At 45.0% G+C, this 24,766-nt stretch overlaps 1 protein-coding gene across 14 annotated transcripts in view; it reads right to left on the bottom strand.

Annotated features, from left to right (window-relative positions):
* Apbb2 (amyloid beta precursor protein binding family B member 2) overlaps positions 1-24,766 on the bottom strand; it is a 268,672-nt gene that overhangs the window by 11,614 nt on the left and 232,292 nt on the right. For 12 of the 14 annotated variants that reach the window (XM_090343669.1, XM_090343667.1, XM_090343668.1 and 9 more), the window contains one exon: positions 71-185. In XM_090343669.1, the coding sequence (XP_090199795.1) occupies positions 71-185 (115 nt within the window). Of the gene's footprint in view, positions 1-70; positions 186-5,562; positions 5,635-17,964; positions 18,095-24,766 lie in introns of those variants that run through there. The other 2 variants (XM_090343678.1, XM_090343681.1) reach the window with 2 other exon arrangements.

The raw sequence follows: 24,766 nt of genomic DNA, 5'->3' as shown, positions 1-24,766 counted from the left end.
GTGGCTTCTCTTCCTGCTCAAGCAATGAGATGAAAGGGCCCAGTGGACCACGGTCCTGGACTCGCCTTACCTTGGAACAGATCTCGTGAAGACTCGTAGCGATGGCTTTGGCTGGTGTGTCACATCGAAACACATGACATTTCAAAATTCTGGTATCTTTGTCTCTTGCTACATAAGCAAAGTCCCTGTGCAAATGAAATTCATCAGGACATTAGACAAAGAAACCTCTTACTAACGTTATGACCATTAACTGAGCTAGCAGCAGCGTGGCAGTGGTAAACGGCATAGGTGATGATTTATTTGGAAAACAAAATTTCCAGAGCTATAGGCAAGGTTTATGGATGTCAGGAATTCATTTCTACATAACTACAGTCTCCTGAACAAGTACTGAATGGTGCAGAACCTTTCCATCCAGCATCGTAACAGACGTGACTTGGGGAGGTTATGAACTACATGAGTGACAGCAACAGACATGGCAGATGAGAAGCACAATGGGTCCTGGCGATGATCATGTGTGCAGGGAACGGGCCAGGCCCTGGCTGTTTGAGAAAGTTGATGGGCAAAGGGAGGGAGAGTCCCTGGGGGGCTGCAATTCTACCAGCAGCCTCTGATTCTACTAAATGCTTCCTTGCTCCAGTCCTGCACTGCTTGGCTTAGACCCCAGGGCACACAAGCGGCCAATGTTGGATTAGCTTGTGCTGTACGATGGAAGGGTATCCACTAAGAATGACCTGGCTCCAGGAGAACCCTTTGATACATTTCTCACAGCTGCACAGTGATGAAGCGTTTATGAAGAACAAAAGCCCAGCTTTCCCCACCCACTTCAGGGTCATAATGATTGATGTGCGCAGGAGACATTGTTGTATCAACACAACTACAGATCTTTGCCTGTTTCTTCTAACAGATTCTCATCCCCTGCCTTTGCTCCCACCATCTTCACCCTGCTGTCACTGCTGCCCAATGAAGCTGGAGGGTATCCTTCTCTGTGGTTCCAGGTTCCCTGGATACATTGTATCCCCAGGACACTGGGCATACACCAGAGCATCTAGTTTGTTTCCCTGCAAGTTCTCAAAGCTACACGAAGGAGGTGTGTACCTTTATTCACCCCTAGTACCTGGTGTAGGCCAGGTAGAACAGGTAAGCCCAGTTCCATCCTGAAGTCTGGGCCTGTCCACTTGTGCCTCACCCCGTCTCATGGTGGTGCTTGGAGCGATGGGTCTGGGTGAGGAGATGGAGATTTTGGAAGGCCCTTGCCTTTGGAGGGTGGGAGAAGGTATAGATAGTCTTGTTCCCTATCCTAGTCTTACCCACAATCAAGATCTCACACTCAATTAAAAAGCAGCAACTCACCCAAGTGCTGGTGGCTCCCACCTGTAATCGTTGTGAGCCCTAGGGAAGTCAATGAGACCCTTATCTCCAGTTCACCACAGTTGAACAAGCTGGAAGTGGAGTATTGGCTCCAGGGATAGAGTAAAAAAGGAACTGGGGGATAGCACCTAGGACCAGACTTCAAGCTCTAGGACCAGCAAAAAAAACCAAAACAGCAACTCAACATTTTCCATGCTCATGGAAAGTCTATAGTTTCCTCCCTCTCCCGCTGGCTGCCCTCAAGACCCCAGTGGATCACAAAAGTGACAATATCTCACACAAGGTTTTTTTTTTTTTTTTTTTTTTTTTTGCCAGTCCTGGGTTTGAGCTCAGGGACTGGGCGCTGTCCTTGAGCTTTCTCAAGATGAGTGTCTACCTCTTGGACCACAGCACCACTTCCGCCTTTTTTCTGTGTATGTGGTACTGAGGAATCGAACCCAGGCTTCATGCACAGTAGGCAAGCTCTCTACCGCAAGGCCATGCTCCTGGCCCCACACAAGGCTTTCTTTACATGTCTACTGTCATTTTTTGAGGCTGAATCTCTCCAGGGCTCCCGAGGGTTACCTACATAAAGTCCAAATCCATTTGTCAGGACTTGGACAGTTGTCCCACCACAATTCTAGCCTATCCCTAGCTGAGCTCTCCCTTTGCTCCAGAAAAGATAGGGCACCATGTGTGCTTGTTGTGGTGACCACTGCCCAGAGTGCTGGCATGTAAATTCAACATCAGCACAGCAGGGCTCAGCTGTGTCCGTCTTAGGACACAGGACTCAGGTAATCCAGTGTCACGTCTTATTTCAGGTTTTCTTAGCCTATGGAAGCCCATCCTTAATCCTCCAAAGCAAAATCCAACACTTGTGGAGCACCGACAAATGCCACGAGTAGAAAATTCCACAGCACGAAATGTTTCTACTTGTACAAACTTATTCAAATATTGTCAAAATTCTCTTCAGGTAATGTGAACCAGGTGTAGCTGAAGCAGAAAGAATTTTCACATTTAGACTTGGGTCCTATCCCCAAGATATGTCATCTGTACATGCAAATATTCCAAAATCGGAAGAAAAAAAACCTAAGGCTTTGAACTACTGTGCGTAGAAGCATCTTGGACAGGGACAGTCAGCCTGCACAACCTTGGACATTAACCTCATCCTTAAATGAGGGGTGACAGGCTTCATTTCTGAATCCTCAGGCTCGGCCACTGGTAAATGGAAGTTTCGAGAGCTCTGAAACATGTTCCCCTGAGGGCCGCAGGCTCTGGGGTTACAGCTGGAAGGTTGAAGCAGGCCTCAGGGATCACTCCGTTCAGCCATCAGCTCTGTGTCCTTTGTTCTTCCTGCTGTAGCCTTCAGGCATTATTTTGGAGAATTATGGGTATTAATCTTCATGTTCTTTCAGCTAGGAGAAGTGATGGATGCCTGAAGGGAAATCCTCTGGAACCACACATTCCCTAAGGAGATGCTCCGCAGCCCCAGGCCTTTCTCAAAGAGTCTCAGATTCTTTTTTGTTCCCTGGCAAGTACGAGGCACAAGTGGCACAAGTCCACCAGTCCCCATGGCTGAGTGGAGGCTCCACCGGCCTTCCCCTCTCTTGCTCCGTGTCTTCTGTCCAGCCTCCCTGAAACAGCTGAGGTACACAGAGCCCTGCCAGAGGCCGCCATACACCTTATCTCTTTAGAGCTGCTGAAGGCAGCTTGGCCTTCCACAGAGCCCAGTGTCAGAGAGACGGGATTCTCTGGTAGCTCGCACAGCAAGGCATCCTGAAGGAACCCATCACCTCATCTACTGAGCACATCCTGGCCCAAACCATCACCAAGCCATAGCTAGAACAGGATCCTTGTTTTCCCATAGCTTCTTCTACACCTTTGTCTTCAATGTCTAGACTTTTGTCACAGATGACACTTAGCAACAGCAACCATTTTTGTCCCTTGCTCCAGCTCACCACACACTGCAGGAACCATTTTCCCAGCCCCAGTCCCTGATAGCCAGCAGCCAGGAGCTGGAGTTTGGTTACTGAAGCTTCTTTAAGCCAGTCAGGGCAATCACGCCCCTTTTACCTTTGATTACAGAGCCTTGTGCTTGCAATGCTTTTTGTTCTTGTCCTGCTGCTGCTTTCCCCGGTAATTATTCCCCCAGAGGCTCAGCCTCCAATTCTGCTGCAGAAAAATGTCAGCACTAAGACATCTTTGACAGCCTCAAATTTCTTAATGGCAAAGGAAAGGGGGGAAAAAAAAGAAGACGGAAGGCTGCTTTCATTATTCTCAGTTCTACAGCACTCCAGTGGCCCATGGGGGCCTACGCCATCTTTACGGTGTGAGTGAATAAACAATTCTTTATTCAAATGGCGTTCTAGTAAAAATAAAAATGGCCAAGATAGAACAATTCACCCTTTTCTTAAATTTCTCTCCCGCAACTCTCTTAGGGCAAATGGAATTTCCTTATGTCTATTGTTCCTCGACAGGAGTTGAAGAAGTGTTTCGGGCACCCCTTGGTTGGCTGACTTCTAGTCCCTTCCATAGCAGTCCCAACAAGTGGATCCTGGAGCAGCTCAGGGATGGAAATCCTTTATCTCTAACAAATCAGTGTGTCCTGTTAGAAAGGTTCTTGTCTCCTTCTTTTCCATCTTGGCCTCTCGCCCCCATCACCCTCACCCTCAGTAATGAGATTTAAGCTCAGTGCCCCACTTGAGCCACAATCTTTATGTTTCTTTGGTCTGGGCCAGTCTTGGACTATGATCTCCTACCTCCACCTCCTACAAAGCTGGGAGGTGGATGTGTTATACCATATTTGACTTGCTCTTTGAGATGAGGGTGGGAGGAGCTTGCTAACTCACATATTCTCTCCCCTCCCCCGCCTCTCTCTCTCTGCCTGCTCTGGGCTGGCTTTAATCACTACCTTTTTAATCACTGTTTCCTAGATGGGATTACAAGCATTAGCCACTGTGCCTTACTACGTTTTTCCTGAACGAGAAACAAACTCCTTTCTGTGGAACTTCTGCTTGTTGGAGGAAGTTCTTTCTGGAGAGGCTCAGATCAAGCTGACCTCATCAGCTACACAATGGCCCTTGTAGCTGGCAGCCACTCTTCCCTTCCATCTTTCCTATTAGACTCAAATTCTCTTCACCTCTGCTATTGATATTCCTTACCAAGTCTCCACAGTTTGATAACATCTTTCACATAATTCATATTTGCTCAAGTCAAATACAGGGTTTTTTTTGTTTGTTTTTTTTTGCAAGGGAATGTGTGGAGTCTGGCCATTGGTAAGTGGAACTTAACATTATTAAATGAGGGAAAAGAAGTAAAAGAGAAGCTACTTTGAAATACTACCTCCTGATCCATGAAGGATATTTAGATAAATATCTACACTCATTCTGAATGGTATTAGGAGTTACAAAATCACCCATTCCTCCCAGCTTATCTCTGGTGGAAGCCAGAAATAGGCAGACTTGTTCCCAGTGCACAGGGGCAGATCCCCAGAAGACAGTGCAGCTAACACTGTGTCTCTTCCCTTCTCATCACCGGGTGATGAGAGCCAGGGAAAATGGCAGCCCACTGGGGGCGGTCTCTCCACAGCAAGGCCTAGGAAACTACGCAGTAACACCAGCAGACACTTCTCACTCTCTAGCTCCACGCTGGACAGGGTTTGCCTGACATGGAAGCCACCACAGAGACACCTCCCTGACAATCAGTCCTTGAAGGAGAAAACTCCCCAGTGCCCTTCCTCCATCAAACTGATGGTTTTATGAAGTGACAGAGCTAGTGGCACAGTTTGCAGCTGCCCACAGTCAAGCAGGGGGTGACACCAACAACAGGATGAGGTCTGCATCCCTTCCATTGTCACAGTCCCCTTGCAATGGCAAAGGAGAAGTGCTCTAGGTACCAGGCCAGTGGCCTAATGCCAATCCTACTGAGAAAACCACTGGAGAACGCATGCTAGAACTGCTCAGACAGAGTCTCCCTCAGCATGCAGGCCTGCAAGAACACGTCTACCCTGTGTGCTCCCTCCCATGCTCACTCCTTGGCCCATCACCTTCCCCAAACAGGGTCCCACAAGCAGAGGATTAGGGGCTTTGGTGGAAATGAGGGTGATCTATGGTGGAACAGAATCAGCTGTGCCTGTGAAAGGCCAGGCTGGCTGGCAATGGTGCTGGCATGGAGAAAGCGTGAGCTGCAGACATGGAGGGCGGCGCGGGGCATTACCTCTCTCTGAATCCAGGCAGGCATGAGGGAACAGAGCAGAAACAACAGTTAGCATTCACACGGCACCCAGTGAATAAGAAAGAGCAGCTCCTCAGCACCAGTCCCGACTAACTTTGCAGCAATTAATAGCCTGCCATTGCTTATTTTAGCCGAACCTTCTCAACCTAGAAGGGTGTATTTTGAGCCACATTACGATGAAGCCAAGAGATGCCAGCTGAATTTACAGTGGCAACATATCAGCTGGGGGAGGTAAGCAGGCTTAAAATATCCCAGTGCAGCACAGACAACCACTTGCTCACAGTAAACTCTGGCTGGGGGCTTCACTTGCTCCCCAAACAGGGACAGGAGTGGGGCAGAGCCTTACCTGCTTGTCAGCCTCTCTACTGGCAGCAGGTGCATCAGGACACATGGGGAGGGAGCAGGGCAGAAGGTCAAGGGCTGAGATGGGGCAGGGGACAGAAGGTAGAAGCTTGCAGGGCAGGGACAGATAGGAGAGGAAGGTAGACAGGTGTGGGCAGAACAGCACATTTTTACGTTTCATCCCCAGAGCTGCCTGGGGGACCCTCATGAGGTCCCCTTGTCACAGACAATTGGAGGGACTCAAAGGCAGCCCCTCCCCCACCAAGAAAGATAGACATGCATTATTCACAGATAACCCTTGACTGAAGAGGTAGGGAGCCCAGGATAGATAGGAGAAGGAAAGGAAGAAGTGTAAAATTCTTGGGAGCCCCTCTCCTGCACCCGGAAGCCAGGGCCCCGGAGGCCAGCAGGGTCCTGCTGGTCAGGGGTGATCCATGTAGGGGTGGCCCAGAAAGGCAGGGCTGCACACCATGTCACAGCCAGTGCCTGTGACATGCCATTACATGGGAGGAAGAAACCAGCACACCCAAGATACCACCTGAAGTGAAAAAGACAGTCTCAAGTGAAAACCCACAAGTAAGCAGAATTGAGGTCCCCAGGCAGAAAAGTCTGTAAGACTCTTATTTTCAATTCACTAACAAAAAGCCCAAAGTGGAGCTGTGTTAGTCTTGAGCAAAAAGCCAAGCAAGAATGTGAGGTTTTGAGTTTGAGCCCCAGAACCAGCACAGAATAAAAGGTAAAAGAATAAAAAAGGAGATGAACTGCTAGGCATGTCACACTGTCACCACAATGTCACTCAGGGGTTCACATCTCAGCCACACTGGACTGAGTAGCAATGGTGATGAACTTCCTCCCGTGAAGGGGCAGTCACCTGGAGAAGGGGCAATGGCTGGGATCGCCTCTGCTCAGTCCTCCTGCATCCAGCAAAATCAATCTTTGGAGGAAACCTAGATTACCAGCAAAGCACTCAAAGCCACACAAGCCTCCCCTCCCCATCCTCCAGGAGTCCCAGGCTTCTGCCTTGGAGGAGAGGAACCGGCAAGCAGTATTTCTTCACTAGCTTTTTAATTTATGCCAAAAACCTTTAAATTCTTTTATTAAAAGAATTTTGTGTGTGTGTGTGTGTGTGTGTGTGTGTGTGTGTGTGTGTGTGTGTGCCGGTATAGAGACTTGAACACTAGGCCTCACAGGTTCCCTTCTCCCCCCAATAACTGGTGCTCCATCATTTTAACCACATCTCCACTTTTGGATATTTGCTGGTTATCTGGAGATCAGAAACTCTCATATTTGTCTGCTCAGGCTGGCTTTGAACTGCAATGCTCAGATCTCTCAGCCCCCTAAGGAGCTGGGATCTTTTTTTTTTTTTTTTTTTTAAATGCCACTGGGGTTTGAACTTAGGGTTAGTTACTCTTGATAGGCAGGTGCTCTACTACTTGAGCCATACCCAACCCTGAGGTACCCTACTTTTTTGCTTTATCTTTAAAAAAAAAAAGGTCTTCTATGTTTTTGTTGAAGGCTAACTTGAGTTGAGAACATCCTACTTATACCTCCTGTAATGTGAGATTACAGGCGTGCCCCACCATGTCCTGTTTATTTGTTGAGATGGAATCACATTAACTGTTTTGCCTAGACTGGTCTTGAACTGAGATTTCCCCTATCTCTACCTCCAGAGAAGCTGGGACTATATGCATAAGCTTACACCCTCACTCCCTTAATTTCTTACTCTTCATAAAATATCTTTGCCTAATGTATGATAAAAACAACCCCAATAGCTTAACTCTAAAGATCTCAGCATATGATGTTTCTTTTGTCTATAACTATTATTTGTGCCCTGTTGGTGGAAATTCACTTAAGGAAATAACACTGTCATATAGCTACTATGATACTTCCTGATGGCAGAACTCAGAAAAAAAAAATGATCCCGCAAACTCTGAATACAGCTAGTTCTTTGGGGTTGGTTGATACTGTTTAAATTAAGTGTCAAAGTAAAAACCAGCCATAAATAGAGATTTCCAAGGCTCACTGAAACACCATTCAAAAATCCAGAAATGTCACAGACAGCAGCAGTTACTCCAGTACCTTAAAAATACGCTGGGAAAAACCAACAGAGTAAAGCTGGGCCTCTACACAAGGCCAGTCTTTGTGGGAACAGAGAGGTTAAATCCAGTCAATCGCAATCTTACTGCCTCCTTTCTGTATGAGGTGGGAGGGAGACTTAAACCCCAAGGTTGATCCCCTGGAGCCCCTACAACCCAAGGTTGCCTGCCTAGCCTGCTCTCAGAGGCTGCTTTTTGGGAGAGGAATGTGGGAGGTGCTGGCGATGATTTCCTTAACTGCACATAACTACGTGGCATGTTTAACTGGGCATCTGAATGAACAGGAAATTCAAAAATATGAGAAGGAAGAGGAGGAAGAAGAAAAGAATAAGGAGGGGAAGGAGGGGGACAGTTGGGAAAAGAGAAGAGGGGAGGGAGGAAGAGGAAAAGGGAGAAGGAAAAAGGAGTAAAAGGAAGAGGAGGAAGAAAGAAGGAGGAAGAGGAGAAGAAAGAATGACAAAATCGATCACAGGTTTCTGTAGGAGAACAGCACTGAGTCCCTTTGCCTGGCAAGGCCACCTACTTTTTATGCGACACAGCCATCCACGTTCTTCACACTGAGCACACAGGCAAGGCCTGTCCTGGGCTCTGCTCTTCTACTTCTGCAGAACCACTAAGCACGTTGTCTGGATGCTTATCTTTTTTTTTTTTTTTTTGGCAGTCCTGGGCTTGAGCTCAGGGCCCGAGCACTGCCCTTGGACTTTCTCAAGGCTAGAGCTCTACCACTTGAGCTTCAGCACCACTTCCAGATTTTTTCTATGTATGTGGTATGGAGGAATCGAACCTGGGTCTTCATGCATGCTAGGCAAGCACTCTACCACTAGGCCAAACTCCCGGCCCTGGATGCTTATCTTTTATCCTCAAAGATCTGGGTACTGATCATCATTTATCACATGACAACAAAGTACAAAACAAGAAGGTGATGTCACCAAAATTCTCTCACCAGCTCCTAGAGCTGACAGTTAAGGGATTCTCTCTCTTTGGCTTCATGTTTTGCTTTCTTTCCTCCTCCTTGCGACAGACACAAGCCGTGTGCTTTTGGTCAGTTTCTGTTGTGCGATGTCTTCATCTGTACAATGGGCATACAGGTGATGCTCACAGCTCGAGAGCTGAGAGGACTACATTCCTGCTGGCCAAGGCTGGAGGTGAGGACTTCTGGTGAGGTGCAGTACTGTGGGGGAGTTAGGAGCGGTGCTCCGAGCTGGAGGTGGGTGCTCCTAACTTGTTCTTATTGTCTAAGAGTCTAGAAAGAAGGTGTTCAGACTCATCATTTTCTGCAGTTTTGAAGAAGGATGGAGCTGGAAAGGATCAGGAGTCTCCCAAACTCACCCCCAGCTTTCTAGAACCCGACAGAAACTACAGCCAGTGGGGTATGTGAAGGATGTAAATGAGTATCACATGTATGTAAATTTTACGTGGTTGACACATGAACTGCTGCCTCTTCAGCCTCCCCATCAAAAGTTTAGCATGCATGTGCTTTCTGCCTTTATCATTCAGCACAGTCTGACATAAAGATTTGAGGAAGAAGAGCCGGAACACAGGTTTCCTCCCCCATCCCAATCAGGTTGGCGAGAACCCTTGAGAATGTGGTGAGCTGGCTCCATTTCTTTTTCTCCTACTGCTGTTTATCACACACAGCACTTTGGAAATGACTTCAGCTCATACTCAGTTTTCATGTCATCTCTAACAATGTTAATAAAACATGTATTTCATCAGAATGGCAGAAAGCGAGCTCTGGGAAGATTATTCATCTCCGATGCTTTTTGAAAGCAAAACAAATGTGTACCGGGATCATCTCCAGCCAACACGACAACCCTGTCTCAGGACCCTGAACTGGATTCCTTTCTTCAGGACATTTGTCTAAATGAAAAAGCAGCTTCTTTGCTCTTAGCAATCAATGTGTAAATTTCGCTTGTATATTGATTTCTATCAAGATATACTGACTCCTGAGATAATCTTCTTTATATCTACACTCCTGTGATCATTTTCTTTGTATCTGCTCCTCTAAGAGGAATTAATCTTTGTTTTTCACTTCACTGTAACAAACCCCACCTGTGCTAGAGTTGAGGCTGCCAGAAGACTTTAGAAGGAGGCCCAGAGGGCACCGCTCTTACCCCATCAGAAGGCATATGGTAAGGAAGAAAGAACATATATTCTTCCTTTGTAAAACAGTTGTTTTTTTTTGGTGCTACCAAATTTTGAACTTGGCCTTAACACTTGCTTGGCTGGTACTATACCACTTGAGCTATGCATCCAACCCTGTTTTTCCTGGTAATATTAGAGACAGAGTCCCATGGGACTTTCTACTTGGGCTTAGTCTGCACTTTGATCTTCTGGACTTCAGCCTCTTGAACAGCTAGGATTACAGACATGGAATAACAGTGGCTGGTTTAGCATGATTATTTTTGCAAGTAGCTAGTCTCTGAAGCCAGCATTTTTTTTCTTTTCAAACAAATGTGATTATTTAAAAAAAATAAGAAAATGAAACTCTCAAAGCTACCACTGTTCCACCCGCTTTTTACTATTTGAGTCTGTACTCCTGTCCCTGTCTGAATTTGTTCATATTTGATGTGGTGAGAATAAACAAACAATCTTCAAGAGGCTCAAGTGTGGGACTGCACAGTCTGGTCTGCAGGAAGTCCTCTAGGAACTGGGTTTCTGCACCACAAGGGTGCCCAAAGGGGATTCAACCTTCTGAGTTCCAAAGGAGAAGTCTGCATATCAATTGTCATTGCAGGCTCTGTTCAGGTCTTTTAGATCAGAGGTTGGAAAACCATGACCTGTCAAACCTGTCCATTCTGTGAGTGAATTATCTTTGAAACACAGTCACAGCCATCCACTGAGGCATAGGCTACGGTGGCTTGTATGTTACAAACACAGACGAGTAGCTGTCACCAAGACCATAAAGCAATTGTTGCTGTTTGGCCTTCATGGAATCAGACTATCCATTATATAGATGATCTGGTTCAAGAGCATAATATACAATGTGGATAAGTATTGGGTACATAGTATGTAGAGCCTAGTGCAAAATAGAAACACAAAACTTCCTCCCTCTCTACCTTCCTTTCTTATCATTAAACATCCAAGATGGAGCCAGGAGCAGTGGCTCATGCCTGTAATCCTAGCTACTCAGGAGGCTGAGATCTGAGGATCAAGGTTCAAAACCAACGCCGGCACAAAAGGACCTGAGACTCTTATCTCCAATTAACCTCTAGAAAATGGGAAGTGGGGCTTGGCTCAAGGGTAGGGCCTAGCCTTGAGCTGAGGAGCTCAGGGACAGCGCCCGGCTGAGTTCAAGCCCCATGACCACCCCCCCAAAAAAAAGAAAGAAAAGAAAAAAGAAAGAAGAAAGAAAGAAAAACATCCAAGATGGTCTGAGATGGTAGTAATAAAGCATAAGCCAAGTGTGGCCCCCTGTTGAAGGGGGTGGAAAAATGCTTGACAAACTCTAGGACTGGTTAGAAATGAATCTGCCAATGTAATCCTCTAGCTCCTGTTACTGTAACAAAGTATCTGAGGCTGGGTCCTTTATACATTACCTCATAATTTGGATCTCTAAAAATATGGCAGCAGCACTTTGCTTGAATCTGATTGAGAGCCTTCTGACTACATTGAGAAATGGCAGGTGACATCATGGCAGGAGAGTGTGGAAGGAGGAAAGGGCAATTGGCACGAAAAGAAGCCATACAGATTTAGGAGCAGTGCCAGGCTCATTTAGAAAAACCTGCTCTCAAAAGTGGGAGAAAAACATGGGAAGGGGTAACAATGTTCAAGAAGTAATGTACCCATGACCTGATGAATGTAAAAGTAACCCCCCTATACATCACCCCAACAGTAGAATAAAATAAAAAAGAAAGAAAAACCTGCTCTCACGAGGCTTCCCTCGAGACCAGCAAGAACCACTTCCAGGGTGCTGTCCCCTTGACTTAATTTCCTCACACTGGAAGTTCCACCACTTCAACACCACCCACTGGAAACTGAGCTTCCTGTGTATGATACCCAAGGGACCCCTTGAAATCATAAAATTATAGCAACCAAGATGCAGGAAGAAGAGCTTTCTAATGTGTAGTTTCTTAAAAACAAAACACTAGCCGGGTGCAGTGGCTCACACCTGTAATCCTAGCTATAATACTACTACACAGGAGGTTGAGATCTGAGGGTCACGGCTCAAAGCCATCCCCAGCTTGGGCACTGAAGAATGTGAGACTCTTATTTTCAATTAACCACTACAAAACAGGAAGTGAGGCTGCGGCTCAAGGGGTAGGGTGGTAGTAGCCTTGAGCTGAAGAGCTTGGGGACAACGTCCAGAACAGAGTTCAAAATCCAAGACCGACAACAAACAAATGACAACAAAAAACCCCCCAAAGCACTAAGATATCAGGTTGGAAATGTAGCATACATGGATTCAATCCAAAAACCAAAATCACAAACAAGCTTGCCCTCTTCCCAATGAAGAAAACCAACAACCCTCCCTCCCAAACAATCCTTTTCCCACTAAAATCTTAAATGAACACCCGATGTGTGGAACAGTATTCATGTGGATCTGACTCTAGCCGTTTTATTTCTAAAGGCCACTGAGCAGCTCTGTTCTTAGAATGTTTGGGGAGGGAGGATGGAAATAAAGCACCCCAGAATCCTTGGAAGCAGCATTTGCAGGTAGTGTGGCAAATAGATGCATGCTCTGACATGACAGAATCAGGCCAACTTGGCCTGATCATCAACTGTGCCTAAGGCAGCTGCTTTCCTTCTATCATCATTATTTTAATCCTTATAATTTATTCATCCCAAGACAAGCTTACATGTTGTAGGGTAACCAGTCCTGGCTTCCAGATCAGAAAGGCTGGCAGCCCTGGCCCCTCCTGTCCCTTCCCATCTGTTCAAAATACTGACTGCAGTCACCAGAACAGTTTATGTCCAATTTATTTATTTAGTTAGTTTTGCAGAATCAGAAGTTGTTTTCAAAATCAAAGTTCACTGACAAAGATGCCATAAGCTTTCAAGTTCTTAATTCTATAGCCAAAAGTAAGGGACAGAAAAATCCCTTCAGAAACGAAGTACAGATGGCCCTCCACTTACTGTGGTTCAACTTGGTGATCTTTTAGTTTAATGATGGCATGAACATGACAGGCATTCAGCAGAGACTGAACTGCAAATGTTGATCTTTTTCAGGCTAGCAATGTTCTGTACAGTATTCTGGTTATGATGAGGCAATGCCTCCCCATCAGCTACAGGATCAATAAAGAGAAGAAACAAGCTAGGCATCAGTGACTCACACTTGTAATCCTAATGTCTTAGGAGGCTGAGATCAGGAGGTTCACAGTTCATGGCCAGGCTAGCCCAGGTATTTGGGTGAATGTCTTCTCCACCAGTAGTTGGGTGTGAAGATGGGGTACACCTCTCAACCCAGCTCTATGGGAAACAGATAATGGGAAGACTGAGGTTCCGGATCAGCCCGGGCAGAAACACTCATGAGATTCCATGTCAATGGGCGTTCTAACTTGGGTGTAGGGGTATATATCTTTCATCCCAGTTTTGATGCAAAGTATTAAGTAGGTGAATTATGATCCAGACACAGGACCAGTAGTATGGCTGAGAGGCAGAACACCTGCCTAGCAAGTGTGAAGTCTTGATTTCAAATCCCAGTATTGCCAATGAGAAAAAAAGAAATGACTTATCTAGCTTCCCTGCCAAGTTGGTATGGAAGTTAACCCTATAAGTTGAAATGTTCATAGAAAAATTTTAAGATAGACTATCAGTTGTTAGAACTACAGAGAATGCTGTATGCAAAATAAGTAGCTGCAAATGTCCTTATAAATGGCTTCGTATAAAGTTGGCAGCAGAGGTAGAATAATTTCATATAGATTAAATCTTAAACCTGTCTTTTTCTTATTTCAATCTTATGTTTTATGCTAGAACGAAGAAAAATGCTCAGAGATCTGATAACAAGTAGAAAATGACCATCAGAGCACTCAAGGGTAAAAAAGTTTTGGAAAAGTTGGCTCAAAGCACAAGACTACTAGGCATGTCTGATCATTCATGCTGCAGAATAAAACAAAATTAAGTCAAGGTCTTGACACAACATAAATTTAAAAGGAGTCCATGCTTTGCTTAATAACTTTGTCCTTGAACAGTCATTATTTCTCTTAACATGTATTTCCAAGAGAAATAAAAAGTGAATCACTCCCCTTCCTGCAATTTCTACAGTCACTAAGTCCAGCCTGCCTCCCTTCACACCTTCTACCAGGACTAGCACAGGCGGAGTGGTCCCCCTACTTACATTTCTGCTCCCAATGTTCAAATGTCCATGCTGCTTATCAGCTTACTCAAAGATTTTTTTTTTTTTTGCCAGTTCTGGCTTGAGCTCAGGGCCTGAGCATTGTCCTTGGACTTTCTCAAGGCTAGAGCTCTACCACTTGAGCCACAGCACCACTTCTTGCTTCTTTCTATGTATGTGGTACCAAGGAATCGAACTTTGGTCTTCATGCATGGTGGGCAAACACTCTACCAAACTCCTGTCCCCTCAAAGATACTTTTTAGAGTGAAATAAATTTGATATGTGGGTGTTCTTTTGTGGTAACCAATCAAAATAAAACCTAGACCTTGAACTACAGTCCAAGAGTCTGATCTTGTCCCCATCTGCTTTTTCCCCATCCTAGCCCATGAGTCCTCTTGTTCCTGGCTCCAGTCATAGAGGCCTCTTCCCTCTCATGAAGTACACAGTGATCCACTTCTCTGGATCATCTTACATGTCCCCACACAAATGACTTCTCAGCCATCAAGCCAAGCTCAGAATGGGATGTCTCCTGCTGGTCCTTCCTCAGGCAGGTACTCTCCATGTTGTTTTCTTCAGAGAAGTCAACATGATCTATACCATCTCACTTTCTGAACTGTTTTTTGATGAGTTATCTCTTGGTTCTAGAATCTATGACATCTAGGCATCTAACACACAGTTGTACAATATTTGCTGAACAGTAGATTAGCCTATAGATTATTAAGATGGTCTAGACAATGAAATATTTTAATCCACATCCATGTGCCTATAGAATAATTACTTATGGAGAGCATTTTATGCCAGGCTGGGGCCTGAAGAATCTGAAGGTCTAAGAGCCTCTCAAAAATTTCATTTTGTGTCTAACGTAGGCACTTAAAAAAAGTACAAGTTACACTATTATTTAGTATATGATTTTAGATATCTGTAAAAAGTATGAAAATCCAGAAGGATAAGAAGTTAAATGTCAAGCCAGGCATGGTGGCTCATGCCCATAATCCTAGCTACTCAAGAGGCTGAGATATGAGGATCAAGGTTCAAAGCCAGCTGCAGGCACAAAAGAACCTGAGACTCTTTATCTCTAATTAACTTCTAGAAAATGGGAAGTGGGGCTTGGTTCAAGGGTAGGGCAGTAGCCTTGAGCTGAAGAGCTCAGGGACAGTGCCTAGGCTGAATTTAATCCTCATGACCCCCCCCCACCCCCAATAAAGTTAAGTGTCAGCAATCCATTCTGTCAGATCCACAAGGAAGTAGGCTTTCCAGCTGTACTCAGGTCCCTGAGCCTGTGAACCAGGCATCTCTCAACACTCAAGATATAGCAGACAGATGTAAAGCTTTGCTCGGTCTGTGGCATGAAATAAAATCTATATCCTTAAGAGGTTGGTTACGTAAATGAACGCTATTGAGGTAAAAGCAAGAGGTGGCCTGGCTGATAGTTTTTCTAACAGATTATGATTCTCATAACCCTTTAAAACTCAGCTCTGGCTTTTCCTTGCAGCTTAGTCTCCTGAGATGTATCTACCATGAAAGTATGCGAGGAGCCAGGCGCTGGTGGCTCACACCTGTAATTCTAGCTACTTGGCAGGCTGAGACCAGAGAATCATGGTTCAAAGCCAGCCTAGGCAGGAAAGTCTGTGAGAAGCTTATCTCCAATTAACCACCAGAAAACCGGAAGCACAGCTGTGGCATGAAGTGGCAGAGTGCTAGACTTGAGTAGAAAAGCTCAGGGTCAGTGGCCAGTCCCTAAGTTCAAGTTCCATCCATGACACCCCCTCCCACCAAAAGAGAGGGGGAAGGGAGAGGAAGAGGGAAAGAGATGGGGAGGAGGAAAGGAGGGAGAGGGAGAGAGAGGGAGGGAGAGAAGGAGAGAGAGACAGAGACAGAGACAGACAGACAGACAGAGAAATAGGGCTGGGATGTAGCTCGGTTCAATCCCCAAGAACAAGAAAGATTTAAAAAAAATACAGTTAAAAAAAGTAAGCAATTATGCTTATTTATCTGAAATAGGAAAGGGAAGGGGAAAATAAGATGTTTGGGAGGGGGTGGGGAGAGGGAAATGGGGACAAAAACATGAGAAGGGGTATCAATGTGTGAGAAGTAATGCACCTACTATCTGACGAATGTAACTGTAACCCGACAATAAAAAAAAGTAAGCAAGTACAAGGCTGACTCCAGTGCAGAATGAACCATTGTCTGATCCCCCCACCCCAATTAGAGTAGAGATGACATGAGCTCTTCACACCTACAGCTCTGGGTTCCTCTGGGTCTCCAAGGTAGCTGCCAGTAGCAACATGTCCTTGCCTACCTTTCTTGGGTCCCAGGTACAATAAGGGTTGGAGTACCTTAGATGAGTCTTATACTAGTCCTATTCCATCTCTACCCCCCATACCAGCCATACCACACAGTAACAGATAACCTGTTAAATATGTGATCCCTGCTGCTGAAAAGCTCAAAAAGCTAGCTTGTGTGCCCGTTGTTACAGAAATGGAGTTCTTCCAGTGGGCCAAGAACCACGACACCTTCTATGACACTGGCTGCTCCTTTGGGAGGTCTTTCCCCCAATGAACATTTAACTCAGATGCATTTTGAAGAACACAGCCAAAGGCACCTTTTGTAAAATTAAAGGTATAATTTCTAAGTTGAGGTTTAGGAATAGTTTTCCCAACAATACATTCTTTCCTCTTGGGAAAGGTCTCAGGACATTTAATCATTCCTTTCTGAAGGCAAATAACTAGTAGTAGCGAAGTCTGAACTTTGGAGAAAACACTTGCAAACTGCTTTTGGGGCAGAGTAAGGTGGGAGGAGGGGCAGTGCTCAATGGCCTAAGAAAACCCAAAAGGGAGCAGGGAGAATTCTCCATTCATGACCTGATCAAAGCCAGGCTGCAGCTGTAGTTATAAAAAGGAGAGGAAAAAGACAAATGGGATTGCTAGGGCCTCCCGCCTTCTCAAACCCAAAGCAGTAAGGTTGATTCACAGCTACGCATTAATTAGGGGATCAATAGACATGACTGGGTACAATATTAGTACAGAGAAGTAGATAATAGTGAGGAAAGGCACAGATTCCTTGAGAACGGAATCAAGTGTTGTAAGCAATATCTAAGGCATGTTTTTCTTTTCCAAAACAGTACTTTTTCCAGTGCCAAGAGTGGCATGTGATAAGTTGGCGGCTTTCCTACATTTTGGGAATTTGCGTTTTCTAACACAAAAGTCACACCAATGTTCTAAATCATCCAACTAAAATTATTTGGAAATGTTGCCTTTCCACACAAAGGATATTGCTTTTAATTCAAATACTGGATTAAGAAACACACCGAGATTTTTTTTTTTTGGTAAATTCCCAATTTGAAAAGAAGAGATAAGTGAGAAAACCTGGGGGAACATTGGAGCTTGATGCATTCATAGACTCAAGCACCCAACATGGGCTGTAAGAGAAACATGAACAGCCCACCACATAGCGAAATCAAGGAACGCCTCTCTCCCTCATTATGCACAACGCTCATTATTTCTCCCATGAGGCAGAAAGACCCCTCCTTAGCCCTTCCAACCACCCACTTGCCAGGGATGGCCGGCACAGGAGACTGCAGCCTTTGTCCCAAGAGTCTCCCGTGTCTATCTAGCTCCAAACTCTGAATGCACCTGCAGACAAAGGCGCGCCACCGGTCTCCAACTTCCTCACCTTTGTTTTTCCGTCTACCCGGACTGGATGAAGATGCTGTTCCCTGCGCTAAGACGTGGCCTCGGGTGCAGCCAGCAGGAAGCAATCACGCAAACGAGTTGCAATGGCACAAACCTGCAGCGCGTGGTCCTCGCGTCTCAAGTTCAAGCTAGCAGCCGCGTCTGCGCCTCCCGCCTCCCAGTGCTGGGCCCACCCGGCTCTGGCTGCCTGCTGCCCATTGGCTGCTGCGTCCCGCCCCGCCCTCGCTGCCCGCTGCCCATTGGCTGCAGTGCGGCGGCTCGCCCCCGCGGCTCCAGCCTGCCAGGTGCTCCCGCCAGATGCTCAGCTGCTCCCGGCAGATGCTTCCAGCTGTGAGGGGCAGGCCTGGAGCAAGTGGAGTGGGGGTGGAATTAGGGATTTGTCCCCTTACAAAGCTGCTTACTGTGATGAGCTTTCCCCTTTTTGTATTCTCAGGACTTAAAAAGTTGATTCTAACCCCACTGTGGGGTGGGTGCTGCAATCCACAGCCAGAAAGCCTGTACAAACCAGGACAAAGCAGAAGGCCAACTGCAGTCAGGTGAGTCAGGGTAACTGGATTTTACAGCGGGGAATTGTGAAGTGAGCTGGAAGGTACTTTACAGATAAGCTGCCAGTTCACACAAAGCACTTACCAGCGCCTCATCTGCACACCCCTTTACTGTTCTTGCTTCTCTTAAGGCTTAGATCTGAGGATTGTGGTTCAAAGCCAGCCCTGATAGGAAAGTCTGGAGACTCTTATCTCCAATTAACCACTAAAAACCATAACTGGAGGTGTTGCTCATATGGTTGAGTGCTACCTAGTCTTGAGTGGGAAACAACCCCCCCCCAAAAAAAAACAAACTCAGGAACAGTGCCCAGGCCCTGAGTTCAAGTCCCAGGAGTAGTATTAAAAAATCAAAAAACAAACAAACAACAACAACAAAACCCCCAGAATCACTTTGTTATTCTAACTTGATCATCTATAGCTGCCAGTCCCTTCCCCCATACATGCAGAAACTAAGTATCCGTTTGGCTACATGACAGCATTTTAAGTAACAGTCCTTGCTAGTCACTGGCCAAGATAGGAATTTGAAAAGAAAACCCAGGCTCTCTTACTGATTATATTGTATGTCCTTAATGTACTTTCTCTAATTGTTTCTGGGGAGAATAAACTATTTGAACAACCTGTTAACAATGTGAAGCAGGGAGAGGGCACTGGCTACGGATTTTATGATATATCTAATATCCCCCTCCCCACTTTAAAAACAACAACAAAGGAACAGAAAATAAGTCATGAAGAATCAAGGTAGTCTGTAACTAGGTAGATTTGTTTATAGCCCTGTGGATGGGAAATTCTTGATTGTGTTTTAAAACAGGATCAAACATTAGCTCATCGTTTATTATTTAATGTACACACTAAATGCCAGGCTCTGCACTGACAGCTGTAGATTAGATTTTTCCAGTTAACAAGCCATCTTTTCAGGGAGTGCAGGACTGAATTCATGGAGCTATCTGAGTCTACAGCAGTGACTCCTGTGTTGAACCACTTTCACTGAACTGCACCCATCACCTCTGGGAGGTAACACTCCTCTTACCCTATATACCTAATTCTAATGAGCTCATTTATCTGGTTTTCTGACTAGAGTAGGCTAGAAATAACAATTCAAACGGGGCTGCTGGATGTTCACAGGGTGACAGTGCAGTGACAGCTGAGGGTCGGCTGGCAGGAAGTCACACCTGATAAGTCCTGCCAAGGCTCCTTCTATTCTTTCACCATCAGCTGCACAGCCCCAACCCCCAAGCCCATGCCACCACTGTTCCTCATCTGCTTACAGTGGTTTTTGGACAACTCTCCTGCTTCTTTTCTTGTTTCTAATGACTGCCACACACATGTCCCTTTAAAAGAACATCATAGGGGTTTGATATGGTGACGCTGGAAAGCCCAAGGTCCACAGGCCAGCCCAGGACAAAACCACAAGATCTTACTTGAAAAATAGCTTTAAAAAACCCCACCCAGATCACAAGTGTGAATAATCGTATCTTTTAAACCCCATAACCACCTCCCCACTGCACTAGGAATGAAGTCCACAATAGTTGTCAGGGTCTCCGAGGCCTCCTAGAGTCTGTCTCTGCTTTTCTCACCAGCCACTGCAGCAATCACATTCCCTCATCTTTCTCTCTGCCCCAGTCCCACCTTCTTCTAGTATCCAGACCACAGCCCATGATTTCCACCTCAGAGCCTCTGCACTAACCTTCTCCTGAGTGCCTGCCTGGCTGATCTTGTGTCCTTTAGATCTCAGTCCAATCATGAATTCGGCAGAAACTCCTCACAATTGGTAGTATACTTCACAGCATCACAGACTTTCCCCTATACTTAAGGGACTGTGTGTTTGGATAATCACTTAGTACTTCTTCCCATCACTGTATACGTTTATAGTACAGTCCATTGTACTTGTTTAGGGTGAAGAATTGAACCCCAGTCAAAGAAAGGTCTGGCACTTGTGGGGTTTCTGGGAGGAAATTTTTCTTTCTTTCTTTCTTTTTTTAGGGAGAGTTGTTATTTTACTAAATCATGCATGTCATGTGTGTTAGTGCAAATAGTTTAATCTGTACTCCAGAAAATCTCTGGCACTTTATATCTTTACAAAATAGATTTCAAACAATTATTTACTTAAAAATGTAATTTTGAAGTTAAGCATTTCAGAACAATATTTTCCATAACCTATATACAAGAGGTACTGGGTACCATTGGCATATTAGCATTCTGTGGTGGAGTGGCTTCCTGCAACAGAAAATGATTAAATCAACTATATGACAGTATTTTCTGTAAGTCATTTGTGACTAATTCCTCCATAAACCTAGTGATTCTCTGGGAGGAAGTTTCTAAGACTTCACTATTGTGGCTGACAAAAGTATTGCTGCTTGTTGGGGCCTTGGGTCCTGCAGTATCAACTCTACCCCTGCAGGTGCCACATACTAAGCCCACTCAACCCTGCCTTTGTGATGGAGCCCCTAGAGAATGGAGGCCCAATAAGACATGAAGTGTCAGATGAGCTTTCATGACTGACAAAATCTGCACTTATGGTCACACAGCAAAACTATAGTTCCACAGGAAGAGTTTAACTGCAGCGTCCGTGTTGGGGCCTGCCTGGCTCTGTCCTGTGCATTTCTTCCTGTGACTAATTTTAATTAGTCTCTTTTCTCAATGGGAAACCATCAGCATGGGAGTAACTGCATTCACTGCTGTGACTTCTAGCAAATTATCAAACCTAAGAGTGATTTCAGGGATTGCTCTTGCTATCTTTTCAACAACATAATTTTTGACATATACATTCACACTAACAATTAATTTAACACGCTCACAGCTTTTTTCTAGTTTCTAATCAGCATGCAGTATCTTTTCAATTTATTTGTTTTTTCACTTTTTAGGATTACTGAGGTTTGAACTTAGGCCCTGTGGTCAGAGCTCTACCACTTAAGTGATGCCCCTAGCTCTTTTTGCCTTTACTTTTCAGACAGGCACTTGTGCTTCTTGCTTGAGATTAGTCTCAGACCTCCATCTTCTCTACCTCTGCCTCAGACCATTCTACCTTTTTTGGGGGGGGGGGGCAGTCCTGGGGCTTGGATACAGGGCCTGTGCACTGTCCCTGAAGTATTTTTGCTCAAGGGTAGCATTCTACTGCTTGAGCCACAGCACCACTTCTGGCTTTTTGGTGGCAGAGTGGAGATAAGAATCTCACAAACTTTCTTCCCTGGGTTGGATTTGAACCACAATCCTCGGATCTCAGCTTCCTGATTAGCTAGGATTATAAGAATGAGGCTCTGGGGGCTAGGAGTTTGGCCTAGTGGTAGAGTGCTTGCCTAGCATGCACGAAGACCTAGGTTCGATTCCTTGGTACCACATACGTAGCAAAAAGCCAGAAGTGGTGCTATGGCTCAAGTGGTAGAGCCCTAGCCTTGAGAAAATCCAGGGACAGTGCTCAGGCCCTGAGCCCAAGCCCAGGACTGGCAAAAAAAAAAAAAAAAAGAGGTTCTGGTGCCTGACTTCAACTTGCTTTTTGAGATAGAGTCTCACCATTTTTTTTTTTTTGGGGGGGGGGTGTTGAGTTGGTCTAAAACTACAAACCTCCATGTCCACTCAATAACCTGGGATTGTGCTTTTGCAATTTAAAGAAGAAATTGGAACCCATTTCCCATTTGCAGGGTCTAGTTCAAATGTCACATCTTCTATGAAGTTCTTCCCTCTTTTCCCAGACTTGCTCATCCTTGCCCGTGTGTTCTCTGGGCCACCTGCTCTGCTTCTGCAGTGGTAACAAAACACTTGCCTTGTGTAGGACTGAAGTTAGATCAACATGAAGTTCCTAACACTGGGTGCAATGCTCACACAGAGGAGATACGCAGAAGATGTTGTGAGCTGGTAGCTCACAGAGAAGCATGTCTGGTTATATATGAAATTCTGATACAGACTGGAGCGTATGCTCTGATAAATAAGGTAGCTAATAGTATATTAAAGGATGCTTTCTATTATTTCTCCCTTTTTTCAAAAATAAAAATGTTCCTCAAAATTATTATCTACTTTAAAAACCTGACATGCTCCCTTGGTTATCTCATATTGTTACAGTATCTCACTTTGTTATCTGATATATTGGATTTATTTGTATTTGGTTATTTGAAATTGGATAGGGAAGGGGGGGAACCAAGACGGGGGGGGGTGGAGGGGAGGATAATGGGGACCAAGACATGTGAAAGGGTATCAATATATGTGAATAATACACCTTTTATCTGGCAAATATCATGTAACCCTTTTATTAATTACAATAAAAAATAAATAAAAAAAGAAAAAAAAACCTGACATGCTTTATAAAAATTGGATAACAAGTCACCAAAGTTTAAAGTCATTGTAGTCCCTAATTAGAATGAAATATTACAGTTTATTTGCATAATATATTAAGGGAAAAAAGCCCAGACACTTATCTTCCTCTCCCTCATACAAAGCTAATTGAAAATTCAACCAGCATACCAATAATCTATGACGTCCCCAAGAAGCTCAGAAAAAAAATCAATTGTATTTCTTTCAGACCTGCATTTAAAGTAGATAATAACTGCCATAATGTGCAACAGACATAATCCGACTTCAATTTGTTTCATTAGACGAGTGTAAACATTAAACAAGCAAGTCATGGGATTTTCCTTACAATATTCACACTTAGCTCATTATAGAACAAAGCATTATAATTTGCTCCTGGAAAACATGCCACTGAAGATATATAAATATGAATGTGAACTATCTTTCAATACCAGCCACAAAACCCTTAGGATGCCTTTGTCAGAGGCAAAAGCAGCCTTGGTACAAGAAGCCACTCAAGGTTCTTCTCGAATTTAGAAGGAGGATAGCTCTGCACAATCTCTTAAATACTCCAGATTGTATTTAACCATCCTGTTACATGGCCTTGCATAATCAAAGCTGCACCTAGGTTAGTGGCTTTCACTCCCAGAGGATGGGTGTGTGGATCTGATGTGGATTTCCTGCTTTCCCCCACAGCAGCCCCCCCCTCCCCCGCAATGGACTGTGTCCTGACTATCTCTTCCCAGGAAGTGTGAAGAGTAGGTACTGCATATGGGTGGATTTTGGAGTCACCGATTATGTTCAGAGCTCTCTGAAGGAGGCAACCACACTTTCCTGGCTTTTGGATCTTTGGTACCCATCTCAGCACTGGGCATTTACAGAACCCCATTTACAACTATGTGTCATGCACCATACACATCTTCATGAGTGCCGGGAACACTTGCCATGGGCACAATTCCAGGGTCACACAGGCCCCTGGAAAGTTATCAAGAGCCAGGGGGGCTGTCTGGGCAGGACCCTCACCCAGATGCACAACTTCCAACTTTCCAAGCACAAGTACATTCCTGATAAGGACTGGCTGATGAGGAATGTAGGTTCTGATTCCTTAGGTCTGTGTAAGGATTTATTTCTAAAAAGCGCTCTGGCGACATTCATGTTTGCATCTAGTCAATAATAATGCTAGGCAGAACCCAGATGCAAATTATCCATACAACCATCAATGAAAAACAGCAATAAAGAATTCACTTCACAGCTAAAACCTGGCTAGTAAATGCCAGGGAGTTGAGGACCAAGAGCAACATTCCTACTTTATTTGACAGGAATCTAACCCCAGGTGCTCTTGGCAGAGTCCATGAAGTGTGCTGGTACAAGGGAATGCCCACTGCCCTACAAAATATGTCAGCTGCAGCCAGAGCGTGGCATGCATGCACATCAGGAGGTGACCTTTTTCTAAAAGATCCCCAGGTCTTACTACTGCATGCATCTCTTTAACTCAGATCTCAGAGAAAATTTGAAGAAAAGCTATTCTGCTCCCCAATAGCCTTGGGTTTGTCTGTCCTACCCTATAAAACTCAGAGGCTACTTATAATAAATGTTTGTGTTCAACAAAAATCTTTGCATGTGGAAGAGTTCCAAGCCCTCGGCAGGCATAGTTGCTTATTTTCTTTATGCAATATTCAGCAGACACAACCTCCCACTAGACAGAAGACTGTGGGCAATTCCCTGGAACTCACTGAACTATAAAGAGATTGGATGTATCCCACTCAACTCACAGTGCCCATGTGCACAAAAACCATTATGTTCTCAGATTCAGAATCCTACAGAACCAGCGGAACACTCAGGGCCCCAAATGCTCAGTTACCCCTCTCCTTATTCTGTATTTCTCTCTCCTGGAACCAACAAGGATTGGATAGTCATGACAGCCAATTATGTCTACGCTCTCTCAGCAATGACCACAGA

Source organism: Megascapheus bottae, chromosome 13 (assembly GCF_031878675.1).
Source record: "Megascapheus bottae isolate mThoBot1 chromosome 13, mThoBot2.hap1, whole genome shotgun sequence".
Taxonomy (NCBI): Eukaryota; Metazoa; Chordata; class Mammalia; order Rodentia; family Geomyidae; genus Megascapheus; species Megascapheus bottae.
Note: the sequence above shows the minus strand (reverse complement) of the source record. Positions and strands in the feature narration are given on the sequence as shown.